At 44.5% G+C, this 19,808-nt stretch overlaps 1 protein-coding gene across 2 annotated transcripts in view; it reads right to left on the bottom strand.

Annotated features, from left to right (window-relative positions):
* mpc2a (mitochondrial pyruvate carrier 2a) overlaps positions 1-19,808 on the bottom strand; it is a 76,438-nt gene that overhangs the window by 50,690 nt on the left and 5,940 nt on the right. For both annotated transcript variants that reach the window (XM_060899463.1, XM_060899462.1), the window contains exons 2-3: positions 17,543-17,583; positions 1,826-1,910 (exon numbers count right to left, since the gene is read on the bottom strand). In XM_060899463.1, the coding sequence (XP_060755446.1) occupies positions 1,826-1,910; positions 17,543-17,583 (126 nt within the window). The remainder of the gene's footprint in view (positions 1-1,825; positions 1,911-17,542; positions 17,584-19,808) is intronic.

The raw sequence follows: 19,808 nt of genomic DNA, 5'->3' as shown, positions 1-19,808 counted from the left end.
GGGTTGCTTTTTTCTGTTTTGGGATCGTTTTCCTACCTCTTGAGGTAAACTGTGGCCCTACAGAAATAGCCGAATATGAGGAGCTTTAACTAATTATCATAACTGTGGAACTGCATCACACCAAGATGGCGATGCGAGGAAAACATTCTGACTCTGCATCAACCTCGGAGAGTTTTGAGTCACAGGTATGTAATTTGTGGTTGCCATTTGTGAATATATCCATGAAACAATAATCAAATATACCATGCACTGAGAGGCTCTGGTTGAAATTATGGATTCTCTGAGGCAACTGGCATAGTACTATTTTCTGAGGGGCATAGCCATGGATGCCTACGGGTGCATGGCATATTTGATTTATATCCCTCATCAAAAAAATCCAAACTAAAACTGTTAAGATTGAATCTCAGCATAAACTCACTGGAGGCAGCCATGCTTGTTGTTTATATCAGAGCGACCTTCGATGTACCATGCTAGGCACGATCATGATACGTAGAGCTACACACACACACAAATGCTCACAGAGCCACAGCTCTGACTTGAGTCAGCCATATAGCTTGAAATTGTGACATCAGTTCATAGTATACGAGTATGCAAGATATACCATGACTGACTCATATCATATCTATTTTCTTTCTTTCTTTCTTTCTTTCTTTCTTTTTTATGTCACGAGATACATTGCGGGTGGCACGGTGGTGTAGTGGTTAGCGCTGTCGCCTCACAGCAAGAAGGTCCGGGTTCGAGCCCCGTGGCCGGTGAAGGCCTTTCTGTGCGGAGTTCGCATGTTCTCCCCGTGTCCGCGTGGGTTTCCTCCGGGTGCTCCGGTTTCTCCCACAGTCCAAAGACATGCAGGTTAGGTTAACTGGTGACTCTAAATTTACCGTAGATGTGAATGTGAGTGTGAATGGTTGTCTGTGTCTGTGTGTCGGCCCTGTGATGACCTGGCAACTTGTCCAGGGTGTGCCCCGCCTTTCGCCCGTAGTCAGCTGGGATAGGCTCCAGCTTGCCTGCGACCCTGTAGAACAGGATAAAGCGGCTAAAGATAATGAGATGAGGTGAGATGAGATACATTGCTTAATCAATGATAGAACTATTTTATGTCACATGAGCCATCCTTGGCCAATCCCTGCATGGGAACTTTTTGATGAGGAATTTAAAAGCTGAATATATCTTTTCTCTGTTACTGCTTTGTGTTATCGTTTCTTTCTTTGTAAGATCAAAACTTTAGATGTATAACTCTATACTTGCTACCATGGAGTTGAGCCCATGCATTCTCAGGCTAAGATAGCTAAGCACCAGCTAGAATGATTTAGTTATCTGTCCAGAAATATGACAATCTAACCTTGCTCTATCTTGCAATTGTACTCACTAGGCAAGCTTTCCTTTTCTTTTCTGCTGGCTTTTAGCTGGTGGGAGAGCGAAGTTCGCCATTTTTGCCCATGCTGACTTGTTTTGGTTAAAAGTAAGTCAAACACACCCCATGGTGGTCATGTGATATTGCTGCTCACTTGTTTTGGCAATCTCCAGAACTGTAAAATGCGAGGCATATTTTTTATCTCAGCAAAACATGCGCACACAGGTTACATGGTGTGTGCAGCAGTGCAACATCTCGAAATTCCAACAACAATAGAAAGTTTGCCCAGAATTCAACTTTTCAGTCAGCACCTTTAAGCTATCATAACAATAACTTAAAAAAAGAAAACTGTAGCACTATTTCTGTTACTATTTCTGCTCATGGAAGAGGGCACATATGCCCTGAAATTAAAAACTGAAATCTCCAAGCCACCCAAAACCTCAACTTCCAGAGCACATTTTCTTGATCTATTACCTGTGGCTGTAATGACACACGATTGGGAGAAACTCAGCTTTTCTGGTGGACGTGTCATATCAGAAAAACCAGCAATAACCAAGCCCTGCAGACAGATGAAGGAGAGAAGAGGAAGAGAGGGGAGGAATCAAGGCTTTACCATGAAATGACTTACTGTAAAGTATACTATATGGTCAAAAGTTTGGGAACAGCTGACAATCACACTCTTATTTACTTTCTTAACATCCCATTCCAGAGTTAGCCCCCTTAAAAGCATTAGTGAGGTCAGATACTATCAAACTAATAGAGTTCTTGCAAGAGAGGTACATGCAACCAAATATTAAGTGTTACTAATGTTAATGTACTTTAAGTCTTTCTATTCCAATACCTTTGCTCACCTAAATACTGTGCATACAGTGGTGCTTGAAAGTTTGTGAAACCTTTAGAACTTTCTATATTTCTGCATAAATATGGCCTAAAACATCATCAGATTTTCACACAAGTCCTAAAAGTATTTTAAGTTCGTTTCTTAGACAAGGATATTTTTTAAGCTTGTTACCTCGTTAACAGTTTCGACGAGAATCTCCCGCCTTCTTCAGAAACACTGTTTCTGAAGAAGGCGGGAGATTCTCGCCGAAACTGTTAACGAGGTAACAAGCTTAAAAAATATCCTTGTCTAAGAAACGAACTTAAAATATTTGTAATAGTTAGACATAATGAACATCCACTAAGTCCTAAAAGTAGATAAGGAGAACCCAGTTAAACAAAGGAGACAAAAATATTATACTTGGTCATTTATTTATTGAGGAAAATGATCCAATATTACATGTCTGTGAGTGGCAAAAGTATGTGAACCTCCAGGATTAGCAGTTAATTTAAAGGTGAAATTAGACTCAGGTGTTTTCAATCAATGGGATGACAATCAGGTGTGAATGGACAACCTGTTTTATTTAAAGAACAGGGATCTATCAAAGTCTGATCTTCACAACACATGTTTGTGGAAGTGTATCATAGCACAAACAAAGGAGAAAAGGTTACAAAACCACCTCTAAAGAGTTTGGACTCCACCAATAGGTCATATTATGCAGAAATAAAAAATTCTGAAGGGTTCACAAACTTTCAAGCACCACTGTATCAGGAAAGGAATGCTGAAATTCTGATCCATCATCAGGTCATATTCATCTTTTGATCTCAACCCCAAATTTTTTTGGTGTATAGCAAAGAATTAGTCTTGATATTCCAATACTTTTGGAGAGAACAATAGCTGGTGCTATACTGAAGTTACTGTAGGCAAAATAAGCTAAAACAAAACACACAATGCCTTGTATAAGAATACCCTTGAACCTTTCTACATTTTGTCAAGCTGCAACTTGGAACTGAAACATTCTTAACTGGATAATAATGAATATAGTTTGCAAAAGTATTTATAAATAAAAAGTGTGATTGCATAAGCATTCACCCACATTGTTGTGAAAATTCTAAATTAGTTCTTGAGCACCCACCTGCCATCAGAGGTCACATAATTAGATGAATGTCAGGGGTGCACCATCAGGAGAGGTCAACCAGGTGTCATGTCCGCATGTGTTGGCACTTGGAGCATACAGCACACGCCGTGGACTGCTACTTGTGCTCAGCACTGCACTTTTGCTCATTAAAGCTAATCGCCATGCACCCGTTCCTGATTACAGCACAATCACATCACGTGCTTATAAGGAATCTATCTACACATTGACTTTGTGAAGTACACATGCTGTACCTTGTGTCTCACTTTACCAAGCCTTTTGAAGCACTGTGTTGATATTCCGGTTTCCAACTCTGTTTTGTATTTTGTATTTTGCACCTTGTCTCAGCCTTTTCTTATCCTGTCTGTGCCTCGTATGACCCTTGCCTGTGTTGTCACTCTGCTTTTAAAACTTTTCCAGCAATTACATCTGCCTACCACCATTTACATGACAGAATACTTTGCCTTCAAAATGGATATGGCAGAAGAAAGCAGGCACAATGAGCAATGCAAAGCTCCAGAGAGGGAACGACCCCTAGACATTTTTTGGTGGGTGGCTGATGCCTATAAGGCCATCACAGCAGCAGATGGGGAGGCCTTCACTCCAAGCTTCAGGGAGGATGAGACAGTTGCTCCACCACCAGGCTTCAGTGAGGATAAGACCATTGCTCCCCTGCCAGGCTTCAGAGGCTGGGTAATCCACATGAGCTCACACTTTAGCAGCCACAGGCCATTTAAGCATTAAGGGGACATACCAGCTCCTCAGGACTAAATACTGGTGGCCCTAAATGCTCACCAACACACATAATTATGTCTTGTCCTGTGCCAAATGTGCCTGTGCTAGGACACCAGAGCCCATGCTCATACCTGAGTCCAAGCCCTTGCCCATGCCTGAGTCCAAGCCCATGCTGACACCAGGGTCTATGCTCAAGCCCACGTACATGCCCGAGTCCATGTCCATGCTGATGCCTGAGTTCATGCCAATGCTTACACTTGGGTCTATGTGCATGCCCATATCTATGCCTGAGCCCATGACCATGCTCCCCCTCAAGTGGGGCCTCTTCTAGCTACCATTTGACAGCTGGATAAAGTTAAAGGGCTTACAAACAGGAAGAAACTAGCAGTGATGTGGTGACCAGAGAATATGGAATGTCAATAATCAAATTGGTAATGTGAAGTGGGTGGGCACTGAATTACACTAATCTCAACTTTGATGCAATGTGATTGAGGCGACTACCAATGGGAGTGAAGGATGACTGACAGATGATGCCAATGCTGCATTACAAATAAATATCCAAGAGTGATACCTAGGCAACCAGAGCCTGGAATGTCCATGAGCGACCAAGTGGCAGCTACATAGCAATGGGCAACAAGCGAATCGCTTTATATGTAAATGCCCTTTAATTAGGATAGGCAGCTAGTTACCTGAAACTGGCATACATTCAATATTAGGTATATCCATCAGTGCAATGAAACTAAATCCAAAATTGCCTTTATATTCATAGGTACTGTGAATTGTTGTGTGTTCACATTGGAGGGCCTCCATGGTCTTCTTTGCCTGGCCCCCCCAGAGTTCAGGATCACCACTGATAAATGGAATACACCCATACACAACTAAAATGTCATGTGATTTCAATATAAATAGCCCTGTTCTTGGAAAGCCCCAGAGTTTGGTACAGAATTAGGGACACCAAGGAGCAAGTATTGATCTTGGTTTGGTTAAAATATCCTAAATTTTGAACATCACGGAGCACAATTAAATCCAAAAATGGAAACAATATGTGACAACAGTGAAGAGACAAGGAGTCCGTCCACTGAAAATCAGTGCCCAGGTAAAAAGGGCATTAGTTAGAGAAGCAACCAAGAGGTCAAGGGTACCTTCAAAGGAGCTCATAGGGGAGAAGCTGTTCATAGGAAAACCAGGATACTCTATAAAGCCAGGCTTTTTGAAAGAGTGACAAGAATAAAATCTGTTTGATAAAGCATTATGTTTGACAGAAATCCAACAGTGCTTCTCACCCTGAGAGGACCCCAGTGAAGCATAGTGGTGGGGATGCTTTTAATCAGCAGAGACTGAGAAACTGGGCAGAGTTGAGGGCAAGAAGAATGAAGCCAAATAGAGGGCAATCCTATCAGAAAACCTGTTCTGGTCTACACAAGACCTGAGACCGTGGCAGTGCCCTTTCAACAGAACATGTTGCTAAAGTTATACCTGAAAGTAAGAACCTGAATCTGTTATAATAGCCCAGTCAAATCCAAGTCGAAAATTGATTGAGAATCTATCACAAGACTTGCAAATTCCTGTTGAATAACTGGCAGAGCTTAAGCGCCAAGCATGAATGGGCAAAGACATCAGCATCAAGATGTTTGAACCTAATATAGACAAATCCTGATAGAAACACATGCAAAAGTAATTGCAGCCAAAGGTGCAACTAGCAAATGTCTGCTTTTCTGTTTAATTAGCCTTTATGTAACAATAAAAATAATTTGCACCTCAAAATGTTAACCACATTATGTTTATGAAATTGTAACAAAACTCAATTAAGTCTATTTCAATTCCAGGTTGTGATGCTTCAGTATATGCTTTTTTCCAAATTTTATAGCAATACTATAGAGTTCTAGCTGCTGTTAAAAGTTCACTGCTATTTAAAGTTTCAAACTTTACTTAAATTAGTAATGTGATTAACTTTATACAAGATATTACTGGACAAACTGTGTTTTATATGAAATATTGTTCATATGACAATCCTAAAATGGAAAAGAAATCACAAAAGGTTGCATCATAAAGAGTAACTGCACCTAACAGTTGTAATGTTGTGATCTAATATGTGCCTTTAATGGGGTGAAATAGATATATTTTTGTTTAAAATTTTTTTCTTCATATTAGCCTTTCAGGTTATCTTGTAATGGTTAACCCATCGGGGACAGCTGGCGCACCAGCACACCATCTGTCCCCGATGGGTTAAAGTCTTGTCCTTTGCCTTATTACAGCTTTTTTGGCATTATTCACTGTAAACAATGTTTATGATTACAGAAACTATGAAAATGTGGAAAAAACAGAGGCAGTATGAGGTCATTCTGAGGGAAATGTATGTAGTCCACATGAGTGCAGTATGCCAGTTTATAATCATCACATCCTGCGCTACACGATAATTTATGTGGCACTTATTAATGTAATAATTATTAACATAGTAATTATTAATCTATTAGTTGCTCTACACTCTAGCAAAACATATTAGCCGGCTGTCCCCAATTTAACCATTTAATCACCCATTGATTTCCAAGTATTTGGAAATCAATGTTTTTTTTTTTTGTCATGTAATAAGCGGCATGCCAGCTGTCCCTGGCACATTGCTTATCACATGACAAAAAACAAAACAAAAAAACCCCACTGTCACTAAACAGTTATTGACTATCTAGTACCATCAGTATATACAAACATTTGGAATAACCTCACAATTTTGTGAAGACTCTGTCTCCTCCTTGGTTCATCACCTTGCTGTAGGTGAAGGAGCTTGCATGCCCCATTGATCCTGAGAGCAATGCTGTTGGGAGCTTAAGCTCCTGGCAGGACCACCCTTGGTGGCAAGGTCGAAGGGGAGGGGCCAGACAAAGAACAATCTGAAGTGCTACGCAGACGCACTCAAGGGCGAACCCTGATGGACTGGGGCTTCGGTTGCTGTTGCAACCTGGTCTCCATCCATTATCTTAATGTCTTGTTTTGCCATGGACCCAAATGGAGAGTGGGCCAAGGATTTGGATCTGGTCTTCTGCACAGCCAGGTCTATATAATGTGCAGGTGTAAGGGACAAGCCCATCAGCAATTGGTGGAGAACAACAGGGATGAGCGCCGACATAGCTTGTCAGTCCTTAGTTCGAAGTCCATGACCGCGAATGAGAGCGGGGCCCTTGAGCTGAGCCAGGCTCGAGTGCACAAAGGCATGAATTCAAATATCGGCATGGACTCAGACATCAGCATGGGCATGGACTCAGGCATGACTTTGGGCTTGAGCATGGGCATGGACCCTGGCATTGGCATGGGCATGAATTTGAACATGGGCGTGGACTCAGGCATGACTCTGGGCTTGGACTCTGACCTTGACATGGACTTAAATTTTGACTTGGGTACTGGTGTTAACATAGGCATGGACTTGGACATGGGCTTGAATCGTGGCATGAACTCCAGTGTTAGCACAGGTATGTCCTGGGATATGGGCTTGGATCATGGAATGGGCACCAGAGTTAGCATGGGCATGAACTGGGACATGGGCTTGGATCTTGGTATGGATGGCAGAGTAACGACCTTGTCCTCGCTAAAGCCCGACAGTGGAGCAACGACCTCATCCTTGCCAAAGCCCAGTGGCGGAGTGATGACCTCGTCCTCACTGAAGCTCAGCGGTAGCACTATGAGATCTTTAAAGGCAGGTGGCTTAGCTAGCAGTGGAATGGAGGCCACGCTGTTGACCTCTGGCACAGGCTCTGAAGTGGGCAGTGAAGCGGAGGCCACTCTATCGGCCTTCCAAATCTCAGCCCCCCCAAAAAAAAAAAAAAATTACAGGGGTCCTCCTTCCTGGAAGCCTGAAACCAGGACTTGAGCTCCTCCCTAAATGACTTGGAGCTTTAGAGGCATGAGTGCTGCACTCTCACCAGGTGTTTGGCCCACTGGCATGCCGATCCAGTGAGCCAATGGATCATGCAGCCAACCCACCAGGTCTCCGGAGGTCAGGTCTTCGTGAAAGAAATGCCACTGCAGTAGGAAACCATTTGGCATCTGTTCCACCTCATCATATGGCACCAGAATGTCCAACACTACGTACTGTACACTGACCTCAGTGCAGGAACACATGGCGTGCCTGTATCCTTCCATTACATCCATTGTTTGGTGAAGTATTCGGTCAGGAAATTGGCATTGAGATGGATGTAAGTACAGGGAAAATGTTTAATTACAAGCATGCTATATACAAATGTGAGGCAATGTCAGAATAACAAAATGAAAACAAATGAAGCTGAAACCAAACTGAAAGCAGACTTACGAACAGAACATAAACCAGAGTCAGTAAACAAAGTACTAAACATGGCTAGGAGGAAATGAGACCATAGAGATAGATACAATCATAACAGGGTTATCCTAAAACTTCGTAACATGAGTGTGCAACCTATGCCCTTTTATGCACACATGCTGACTGCGCTCCAATCAGCAACATGTGTTTGCCAAGAACCAATTGTCCCAAGGGCACGCATAGTGCACTCTGTGAGTGCAAACAAGAGCAGGGCACTCGAACTGAGCCAGGCTCAAACACACAAAGGCATGACACCATGAAGATGACCCAACTTCCAAAGAAAAGAAATAAAGATTCCAGCACCTGAAATCCACAGTACAACAAAGGATTTGAGAGATCTAAAATGAATGGTGGACGAACAAAGTGGCTGAACGCCAACCTTATGCCAACCATCATCACATGCGGAAATTCTTTGAAGATGTCCATGCAATCTATGGGCCCGTCAAGACATCATCAGTCCCACTGAAAGCCGCTAATGGCGTCACCACCTTGATGACTAATGAGAATGTCAGAAAATGCTGGAAAGAACATTTCTCAAACCTCCTCAACAAAACATCAACAGCGTCCACAAAGGCCATGGATCTGGTTCCTCAACACCCTACCAAATACGATATGGACATGCTTCCCTCTTTTGAAGAAACTCTGAAGGCGATCAAACAGCTTAAGAACCACAAGTCTGCTGGACCAGATGGAATTCCCAAGGAATTGTTCAAGTATGGAGGTATAATGATCCACATCCAACTCCACCACATCATTCTGACTATCTGGGAGTCAGAAATTTCCCTCAAAACTTCAAGGATGTAATGATCATCACCATCCAGAAAAAGGGAAACAAATCAATGTACAAGAACTACAGGGGGATCTCCCTCCTGGCAACAGCAGGCAAAATCCTATCCAGAATCATTCTCAATAGACTGATCCAACTGGCTGAGGAGGTACTCCCTGAAAGTCAACATGACTTCAGAAGCCAAAGATGAACAATTGCCATCTTTTGTGCTCGCCAACTGCAGGAAAAATCAATGGACCAACGACGGCCACTGCTAATGATAATGTTTGACCTGTCTGCCGCCTTTGACAGTGTTCCACTGTGTGTCATAGCCCAGATCCTTTTCAGCATGCATCTTGCTGCACTCATACATCAGGATGAAGATAGAGAAACTGCTGGACTTCATATCCAATACAGGTCTGATGGAGCAGGACTTTTCAACCTAAATTGAATGAAAAGCCAAAGGAAAACTTTCAAGGTCATAATCTTGGAAATTCAGTATGCAGATGGCAACAGAGTTCCGACAGACTCACCATCCAAACTCCAAACTCTCATGATGATTTTCACACCTACATATGAGGCCTTTGGTTTGAAAATCAACAATGAAAAATGTAGGTCCTTGTACAACATCCACCGGGAGATCCTCTGCCACCATTTGAAATTCACATGCATGACAACATCATCACGCAAGTAGACAAGTTTCAATACCTTGGGAGCATTCTGCACGTGTCTGGGACAATTGAGGAAGAAATGCAAGCAAGGATAAGGTCTGCCCATGCTGTGTATGGGAAACTGTTCCATTGAGTTTTCTACAACAAAAACCTGCAGATGAAAGCAAAATTTCACATGTACCAGGCTGTCGTCCTCATAACCCTCCTGTATGCATACAAGACTGTTAGGGTTTTGCTGGGATTCGAACCTGGTTCGTTGGTGTGATAATCCAGCAAACCCCCACTAGGCCACCAGGGGGATGACTCAAATGCAGAGGCGTGAGGCAGAAGTAGAAAAAGAATCAAAAGGTTTATTTAAACTATATACACTATATACAGGGCAAAACAAAAGACAAAAAAAAAACCAAAGAGTAAAATCCAAAAGAAAAGCAAAGTGCAAAAATACAAAAGCTAAGAAGATCAAAAAACACAGTACAAAGGAAACTGGAGATAAACATAACAGCACAAAGACTCCGTGACAAGAGGACTGAACTCAGGGGTATAAATAGACAAACTAATTAAGGACACAGGTGAAGATAATTAGGCAATTAACACAAACACAAAACACAGGAACAGTGGCGGCCTCTAGAGGCCAAAATAAACACGACATGAAAAGGAAATAACAGCGGCCTCTAGAGGCCAAAACAGTCCTAGTCCTAACAGGACCCCCCCCTCTAGGAGCGTCTCCTGACGTTCCCAGGGCGATCCGGATGGGCCGAATGGAAGTCCCGACATAGTTCTTTATCAAGGACATCCCGAGCAGGAACCCAGCAGCGCTCCTCAGGACCATAGCCCTCCCAGTCCACCAGATATTGCAACCCGCCGCGGACCCGGCGGGAGTCAAGCAGGCGATTCACAGTGAACACAGTCTGCCCCTGGAAGATGCGGGGGGGTGGGGGGTTCCTAGGGGCAGGGGCATACGTAGACGTCAGTACGGGCTGTAACAGGGAAACATGGAAAGTGGGGTTGATCCTCAGAGTCCGGGGCAACTGGAGCCGGTAGGAGACAGGGTTCACCCTGCGCACCACCTTGAAGGGGCCAATGTAGCGAGGAGCAAGCTTGCGGTTCTCCACCCGCAGTGGAAGGTCCTTAGTGGACAGCCAAACACGCTGCCCAGGGCGGAAAGCGTGTGCAGGTCTTCTATGGCGGTTGGCCTGAGTCTGGTTGGTTCTGGAGGTCTGTATGAGGGTCTTCCTGACCTTGCTCCAGGTCTTGCGACACCGTCTCACATATTGGTTGACCGAGGGCACCCCCGCGTCCTCCTCCTGGTCCGGGAACAGAGGTGGCTGGAACCCGAATTGGCACTGGAATGGCGACAGCTTGGTGGCCGATGACTGCAGGGTGTTGTGGGCGTACTCCGCCCATGGCAGCCAGGTGCTCCACGATGTCGGGTTATCCATAGCCAGGCCTCGCAGGGTGGTTTCCAGGTCCTGGTTGAGCCTCTCCGTCTGACCATTGGACTGTGGGTGAAACCCAGAGGAGAGGCTGGCAGTGGCTCCGATGACCTTGCAGAACCCGTGCCACACTCGGGAGGAGAACTGGGGCCCTCGGTCTGAGACGATGTCCTGTGGAAGACCAAAGACTCGGAAGACATGATTAAACAAAAGTTTCGCAGTTTCAAGAGCAGAGGGGAGTTTGCACAGTGGTATGAAGCGGCAGGCCTTGGAGAATCTGTCAACTAAGACCAAAATGACCGTGTTACCTTGTGACTCAGGGAGACCCGTGATAAAGTCGACTGCCACGTGGGACCAGGGACGCCGGGGAATGGTCAGAGGATGCAGGAGACCCTGGGGACGCTGTCGTGGGTTCTTGGTTCTGGTGCAAACCTCACAGGACAGGACAAATGACCTTACTTCCTTCTCCATGTTAGGCCACCAGAAGCGTCTTTTCAGGAAGTCCAGGGTCCTCCGAGCTCCCGGGTGGGCGGTGAGAGGGGAAGAGTGACCCCACTGGAGAACCTTGGCCCGGGCTTGATGTGGGACGTACAAGAGGCCTGGTGGCCCCGTCCCAGGACCGGGGTCCTGGCGTTGGGCTCGTCGGACAGCCTCCTCAATACCCCAGCGGACAGGGGCCACAATCCGGGACACAGGGATAATAGGCCCGACTTCATTCTCCCTGTTAGTGGCAGAGAACAGTCTGGACAGTGCGTCAGGTTTGGTGTTCTTGGAGCCGGGGCGGTATGAGAGGGTGAAGTCAAACCGACTGAAAAACAGGGCCCACCTAGCCTGTCGAGGGTTCAGTCTCTTGGCTTGCTGGAGGTACTCCAGGTTCTTGTGGTCAGTCCAAACCAGGAATGGATGTTGTGCTCCCTCCAGCCAGTGCCTCCACTCCTCAAGGGCCAGTTTGACCGCTAGCAGTTCTCGATCCCCCACATCGTACCGGGACTCAGCAGGACTCAGGCGGTGGGAGAAGTAAGCGCAGGGGTGCAGCTTTCCTTCCGAACGTTGAGAGAGCACCGCGCCGACACCACTGTCCGAGGCGTCCACCTCCACGATGAATGGTTGGGAGGTGTCCGGGAGAACCAGAATGGGTGCCGTGCAGAAGCGGTCCTTGAGGTCTTTGAACGCCTTTTCTGCCTGAGGAGACCAGCCATAAGATCCACCTGTCCCTTTGGTGAGGTCTGACATGGGTGCTGCCACAGAACTGAAGTTCCTGATGAACTTGCGGTAGAAGTTAGCGAATCCTAAGAACCGCTGAACCTCCTTAACGGACTTGGGAGTAGGCCAATCCCGGACGGCCAGGGTCTTGGCAGGGTCCATTTGGAGTTGGCCTGTCCGTACAATAAATCCCAGAAAGGAGACCTCGGGAACATGAAATTCGCATTTCTGGGCCTTGGCGAACAGATTGTTCTGTAGCAGCCTCTGGAGAACCTGGCGGACATGGTGGCGGTGCTCCTGCACGGTCTTGGAAAAGATAAGGATGTCGTCGAGGTAGACAAAAACGTATAGGTTAATCATGTCCCTTAAGACGTCGTTGATTAGGGCCTGAAAAACAGCTGGTGCGTTGGTGAGTCCGAAGGGCATCACCTGGTATTCGTAGTGCCCAGACGGGGTGTTAAAGGCAGTCTTCCACTCGTCTCCCTGTCGGATACGGATGAGGTGGTATGCGTTCCGTAGGTCCAACTTGGTGAAGACGGTGGCGCCTTGGAGCAGGTCGAAAGCTGTGGACATCAGCGGAAGGGGATATCGGTTGCGCACAGTGATCTTATTCAGGCCCCTATAATCAATACATGGTCGGAGCCCCCCATCCTTCTTGCCGACAAAGAAGAAGCCGGCTCCAGCAGGTGAAGTGGAGGGTCGAATAAACCCAGAGACCAGGGCATCTTTGAGGTATTCCTCCATGGCCTTGCGTTCTGGCTGAGAGAGTGAAAACAGTCTGCCACGAGGAGGGGTAGTCCCAGGGAGCAAGTCGATGGCACAGTCGTAGGCCCGGTGCGGAGGAAGAACGGCGGCCCTGCTCTTGCTGAATACCTCCTTGAGATCCCAGTACTCTGTGGGAACTTGAGATAACTCGGTGAGATCAGGGGGCTCGGCAGGAGACACAGGAGAGCTAGAGAGCAGACAAGAGGCATGGCATGCAGGGCCCCATTCCACAACCTGGCTTGTTACCCAGTCAATGCGAGGGTTGTGGCGAGTAAGCCAAGGAAGGCCTAGAATAACTGGGAACTCAGGTGAAGGAATCAGGTGCAGGGATATTTCTTCCTTGTGACCTTGAGACTGGAGGAAGACTGGAGAAGTAACTTGAGTGACTCTTCCATCACCTAACGCTTGGCCATCGAGGGCAGACACAGACAGAGGGACTTCAAGAGGTGCAGTAGGTATATTGATGCTTTGGGCGAAGTGAATATCCATAAAGTTCCCAGCCGCCCCTGAGTCTATCAAAGCTTGACAAGAGTGGACAGACTCACCCCAGGAGATGGAGACCGGGATGTAGATTCCTTGGCCAGGGAGTCCGGGAGAGAGGGTAGGCCCCGTCACAACCCTCCCTCGGCTGGACGGGGCGGTCCTTTTCCCAAGAGTTCGGGACATGATGCTCGGAAGTGACCAGGCTTGCCACAGTAGATGCAGCACTTGTCCCTCCTTCTGCGCTCCCTCTCAGATGCGGAGAGGCGAGTACGACCCACTTGCATGGGTTCTGGACAGTCACTGAAGGAGGTAGACGGTCTCCAGGTAGAGGTAGGGAGGCTGGGGGGGCTCAAGGCTTGGTGGCGTTCTCTCATCCTGTTGTCCAGACGAATAGCATGTGAGATGAGGGTTTCGAGGTCACTTGGGCATCCAATAGAGGCCAGACCGTCCTTGATGGGGTCAGACAGACCATGGTGGAAGGCTGACACCAGGGCAGTCTCGTTCCATCCACTTACTGCTGCGAGTGTTCGGAACGAGATGGCGTAATCTGCGACGCTTCCTCCTTGCCGGATGGACATGAGCTTTCGGGCTGCGTCGGTACTGATGTCTGCCTGATCGAAGACCCGAAGCATCTCTTCAGAAAACAGCTGGAAATCAAAGCACTCAGGTCCCTGTCTTTGCCAGATAGCAGTAGCCCAGGCTCGCGCCTTACCAGCTAATAAGGTGATCACAAAGGCAATCTTGCGGCGATCCGTAGTGTAGGTGGTAGGCTGAAGCTCAAAGGTGAGTTGACACTGGGTAAGGAACTCTCGGCACTCACTGTGCTTGCCGTCATACCTCTGTGGTGCAGGAAGGCTGGGTTCGCGAGGTGAAGAAGGCAGCATTGCAGGAGGCACTGGAGCAGGAGTGGGAGCTGGATCAGGAGCAGGAACTGGATCAGGAGCAGGAGATGCAGGCAGAGATGTCAGCTGTGCCAGGGTTTTCCCAATTTGCTGAAGCAGTTCCTCGTGGCGAGCGAGGGCCTCACGTTGGCTGGTGAGCGTACGTCCATGAGCGTCCATGGTCGCTCCGAAGCGTGTCAAAGCTGCCATAATTCCCTGAAGGTTGGCCGGGTAGACAGTTGAAGCAGCCTCTGCTGAGTCGGTCATGACGGAGTCTTTCTGTTAGGGTTTTGCTGGGATTCGAACCTGGTTCGTTGGTGTGATAATCCAGCAAACCCCCACTAGGCCACCAGGGGGATGACTCAAATGCAGAGGCGTGAGGCAGAAGTAGAAAAAGAATCAAAAGGTTTATTTAAACTATATACACTATATACAGGGCAAAACAAAAGACAAAAAAAAAACCAAAGAGTAAAATCCAAAAGAAAAGCAAAGTGCAAAAATACAAAAGCTAAGAAGATCAAAAAACACAGTACAAAGGAAACTGGAGATAAACATAACAGCACAAAGACTCCGTGACAAGAGGACTGAACTCAGGGGTATAAATAGACAAACTAATTAAGGACACAGGTGAAGATAATTAGGCAATTAACACAAACACAAAACACAGGAACAGTGGCGGCCTCTAGAGGCCAAAATAAACACGACATGAAAAGGAAATAACAGCGGCCTCTAGAGGCCAAAACAGTCCTAGTCCTAACAAAGACCTGGACCCTCAAATGTGGGCACCTCAAACCCTCGGAGAGATTCCATTAAAGTAAACTCTGAAGCATCCACGGTGTCACCCGGGAGAACAGACTCACACATGTACTGGAGCGGACCAACTTCCAGAGTATCGAAATCATCCTCACCACACAACATTTGCGATGGATTGGACATGTGCAATACATGAACAACAAGACTCCCTAAAAAACTAACAACCTGTGTCGTCCTCCCCTGATTTTTAGCAGTGCATTAATACCATCCATGTAGTGGTTAGCATTGTTGCCTCACAGCAAGAAGGTTGTGGGTTTGAGCCCAGTGGCCGACGGGGGCCTTTCTGTGTGGAGTTTGCATGTTCTTCCCATGTCTGCGTGGGTTTCCTCCAGGTGCTCCGGTTTCGCCCACAGTCCAAAGACATGCAGGTTAGGCTAACTGGTGACTCTAAATTGACCATTGGTGTGAATGTGAGTGTGAATGGTTGTTTGTCTCTATGTGTCAGCCCTGTGATGATCTGGTGACTTGTCCAGGGTGTGCCCTGCCTCTAGCTCATAGTCAGCTGGGATAGGCTCCAGCTTGCCTGCGACCCTGCACAGGATAAGCAGTTACAAATAATGGTTGGATGGATGGATTTATACCATCCAACCTCAACTGCTGGTAGGCAAACTGAGGGATCTTGGAGTTAATCCAAGGCTTCGTCTGTGCATTAATAATTTTCTTCGGAACTTTACCCAGCAGGTTAGATTCAACACAGCTATCTTCTCCCCCCAGATTGAAAAATACAGGGGCCCTATGGGCTTGCATTTTGTCTTGTATACTGTATATATTATACATCAATGTGTGTCAAGCTTCAGTCGCAACCCATACCTTTTTTAAGTATGCACATAAAACAGCCTTGGTGAGGTAACTAAAGTCTAACAGATCATCCTTGGGTAGTTTTGAGGAAGAGGGAGGAAATTTCATTAAATAATGTTCTGACCATTATCTGGTGGTTAAAATGAACAGAACAAATGAGATGGTAATAGATTTTAGATGTAGTAGGGGAGAGGTCCCATTCACTTTTGTCAGTAATATATCCATTGAATGAGTTAACACACTTAGGGATAGAAATTGATGACCAGCTTAAGTTTAACAAATGTGCTACTGTGAACAGTAAATGTTCTTCAAGTTATTGCAAATTCAAGTCAAGTCAGTTTATTTGTATAGCGCTTTTAACAACAGACATTGTTGCAAAGCAGCTTTACAGAAAAATAAAGACTTTAAACATATGAACTAATTTGGTCCATCATAAAATTATTTATCCCTAATGAGCAAGCCTGAGGTGACAGTGGCATGGAAAAACTCCCTCAGACGATATGAGGAAGAAACCTTGAGCAGAACCAGACTCAAAAGGGAACCTATCCTCACTTGGATGATAACAGCTAGCGTGATTATAACTAACTTGCTTCTTTAACTGTGTCCTATATAGTCACAAAGTAAAACTGTGTAACCAGGAAATTCACTATAGTCCCAGCATGAAGTCTTATTTTGTTGAAGCCACCAACTGGAGACCTGAGTGCAAAACCGTTCATGACAACCGCAGTCCCAAAGTCACCATGACAATTGCAGTCCCAAACCATTGTAGCAACCGTTTCAATGTTGATAATCATGTTTTACAACTGTTTTATAAGGCTGTCCTTCAGAGCACCCTGTCCTTTGTGCTTACTTGTGTATTTGGTAACATGCACAAACAATACCAAGATAAGTTTTAGTGCATAATCAAGATGGCAAGTAGAATCATATAGTATCGTTGTATAGTTGCATTTATTTATATTTGTTTTTATGACTGTTTTGTGAATTTTTGCACTTTGACCACACAAATTTCCCTATTTGGGACAATAAAGTTTACCTTGACCTTGACCAGTGGGATGAACAATAAGTGTTTTTTTTAGTGTCAGGTTTTATTTCATTTATCACTTTTTGTTGTAATTCATCATTTTCAAGATAAGACACTTAACAAATATCATAAACCATAACAACACCATCCAGTTCACTGAGGCTGAGACAGCTGACATATGGAAAAGCACAGCTAAGTCACTACTAAAATAGCTATCTGCCAGATAGCAAAATTCAGCCAGACATCCGGGTGAGTGGTTTATACTTTGAATATCAATTGAGAGAGAGAGAGAGAGAGAGAGAGAGAGAGAGAGAGAGAGAGATTAAATAATAAGCTATCTCACCCATTTAAAAACAGGTGCCCAGAAGAAAACTGTCTTTGGTCCTAGAAAAGCAAAAACAAACAAACAAACAAACAAACAAACAAGCCTTAGTGTAGATCCATAGAATTTGAATAATAACATATTTACCATAAATAAAAGATGGGAAGACATAAATTAGGGTAGAGATGAAGCAGAATGAAAATTTAAATATCATGATTACAGTGACCAGAATTATCATGGTTATCAGTATTATCGTGGTACAGTTAAAATGTGCTGAAAATGTTGAAAAAGTACTAATACACAAACTGAAATAATTTCACCAATTTTTATACTGGAAACTGCAAATAAATTTAGCAGCACTATGCACTTTTTGTTTGCATAAACATTAAAATAATGACATTAGGGTTGCCACTAATGACCATTTTGCTTTTGATTAATCTATTGACTATTTTACAGACTAGTTGATTAATCTAAATGATTAATTTTCTCCCAAAAAATCAAACTGACCATTTCATTTAAGTTCATTTTAGGCTTATTTAATTTTTACTGACAGCAAGAGAAAAAGAGGAGAAAAGCAAATACATCATAATTATTGTAATAATGAAGACATTCCCTATGTTCCTTTAACTTGCACTTTTAATTATATTGATTGCAATTATTCAAATATTATCTATTGTATTTATGGCATTCTCTACACAAAGAAATGTGCTTAAAATAATGGCAGAAATAAAAGAATTAGACAAGGTACCCAACAAGCCCAATGCAAACATTTTTTTCAAATGCTTATTCAATAGAAATTCTAAGGTAGCAGGCAAACGACTTTATGACTTTAATAATGAGTGTATTTAGCAGCTACAATGACAAAATTTTCGAGTTGTGGACCATGTGTATGTGAGTACCCAGGTTTGGAGAATAGAGATGAATTAGTTGTCATACAAAAACGATCACATCTTGCAAGTAGCATTTATGCAGTTATATTGGAAGACTGTTACTATGTTTAGTTGATGCTGGACAGTATTTAATGTGAGCTTTTCAAACTGCGGTAATCAACCATAGTTATAATGATAATTAAAAATTGAAATGGTAATACTAACCATCAGGAATTTTACCATGGTTTACCATGAAACCGGTAACCATTTCATTGCTAAATGAGGGCCGGCATCTAAGACAGCAGGCACAGTGGAAGACACAGGGTTTTAAGCCAAGCCTCATCTCTGGGGCATTTGGGGGTTAAATGACAAAAATCACCGACACTGAAAACATTTCACATACACACATGGATTTATTACATCAAAGGTGAACATTTAGCACCTTAACCCAGATGTGTCAGACTATTCAAAGAATTTCAAACTCAAAGCTAAATACATTGAACAACACAACAGATATTATACCACTGACCAAATAGAATCTACAGTGAAACTTGTTAGTCTGTTGACTGTACTGTGTTTTGCAAAAGTATTCATTCCCCATGGTGTTTGTCGTGTTTTGCCGCATTACAAGATGGAATTAAAATGGATTTTTGGAGGGCTAGCACCATTTGATTTACGTACACAACATGCCTATCAGTTTAAAGGTGCAAACTGTTGTTTTATTGTGACACAAACAACAATTAAGATAAAAAAAAAACAGAAATCTGGAGTGTGCATAGGTATTCACCCCCTTTCGTAGAGAACCCCTAAATAAGAGCTAGTCCAAACAGTTCACTTCATAAGTCACATAATTAGTTGATTATGATCCACCTAGGAACCAAGGAGCACTCCAAACATGTCAAAGTTATGAAGAAGTACTGTATAGATCAGGGTTGGTCTATAAAAAATATTCCAAAATTTGAATATTTCACAGAGCACCATTAAATCCATTATAGCAAAATGGAAAGAATATGGCACCACTACAAACCTGACAAGAGAAGGCCGCCCACCAAAACTCACAGACCAGGCAAGGAGGGCATTAATCAGAGATGCAACAAAAACACCAAAGATAACACTGAAGGAGCTGCAAAGATCCACAGAGGAGATGGGAGTATCTGTCCATAGGAACACTTTACGCTGTACACTCCACAGAGCAGGGCTCTATGGAAGCGTGGCCAGCAAAAAGCCATTGCTTAAGAAAACACATTTGGAGTTTGCCCAACAGCATGTGGTAGACTCCCCAAACATATGGAAGAAGATTCTCTGGTCAAATGAGATTAAAACTGATCTTTTTAGCCATCATGGGAAATGCCATGTGTGGCACAAACCCAACACCCTGAGAACACCATTCCTACAGTGAAGCATGGTGGTGGCAGCAT

The sequence above is a fragment of the Neoarius graeffei genome, chromosome 18 (assembly GCF_027579695.1).
Source record: "Neoarius graeffei isolate fNeoGra1 chromosome 18, fNeoGra1.pri, whole genome shotgun sequence".
Classification (NCBI taxonomy): domain Eukaryota; kingdom Metazoa; phylum Chordata; class Actinopteri; order Siluriformes; family Ariidae; genus Neoarius; species Neoarius graeffei.
The sequence above is the reverse complement of the archived record's forward strand: the minus strand, read 5'-3'. Positions and strand labels throughout refer to the sequence as shown.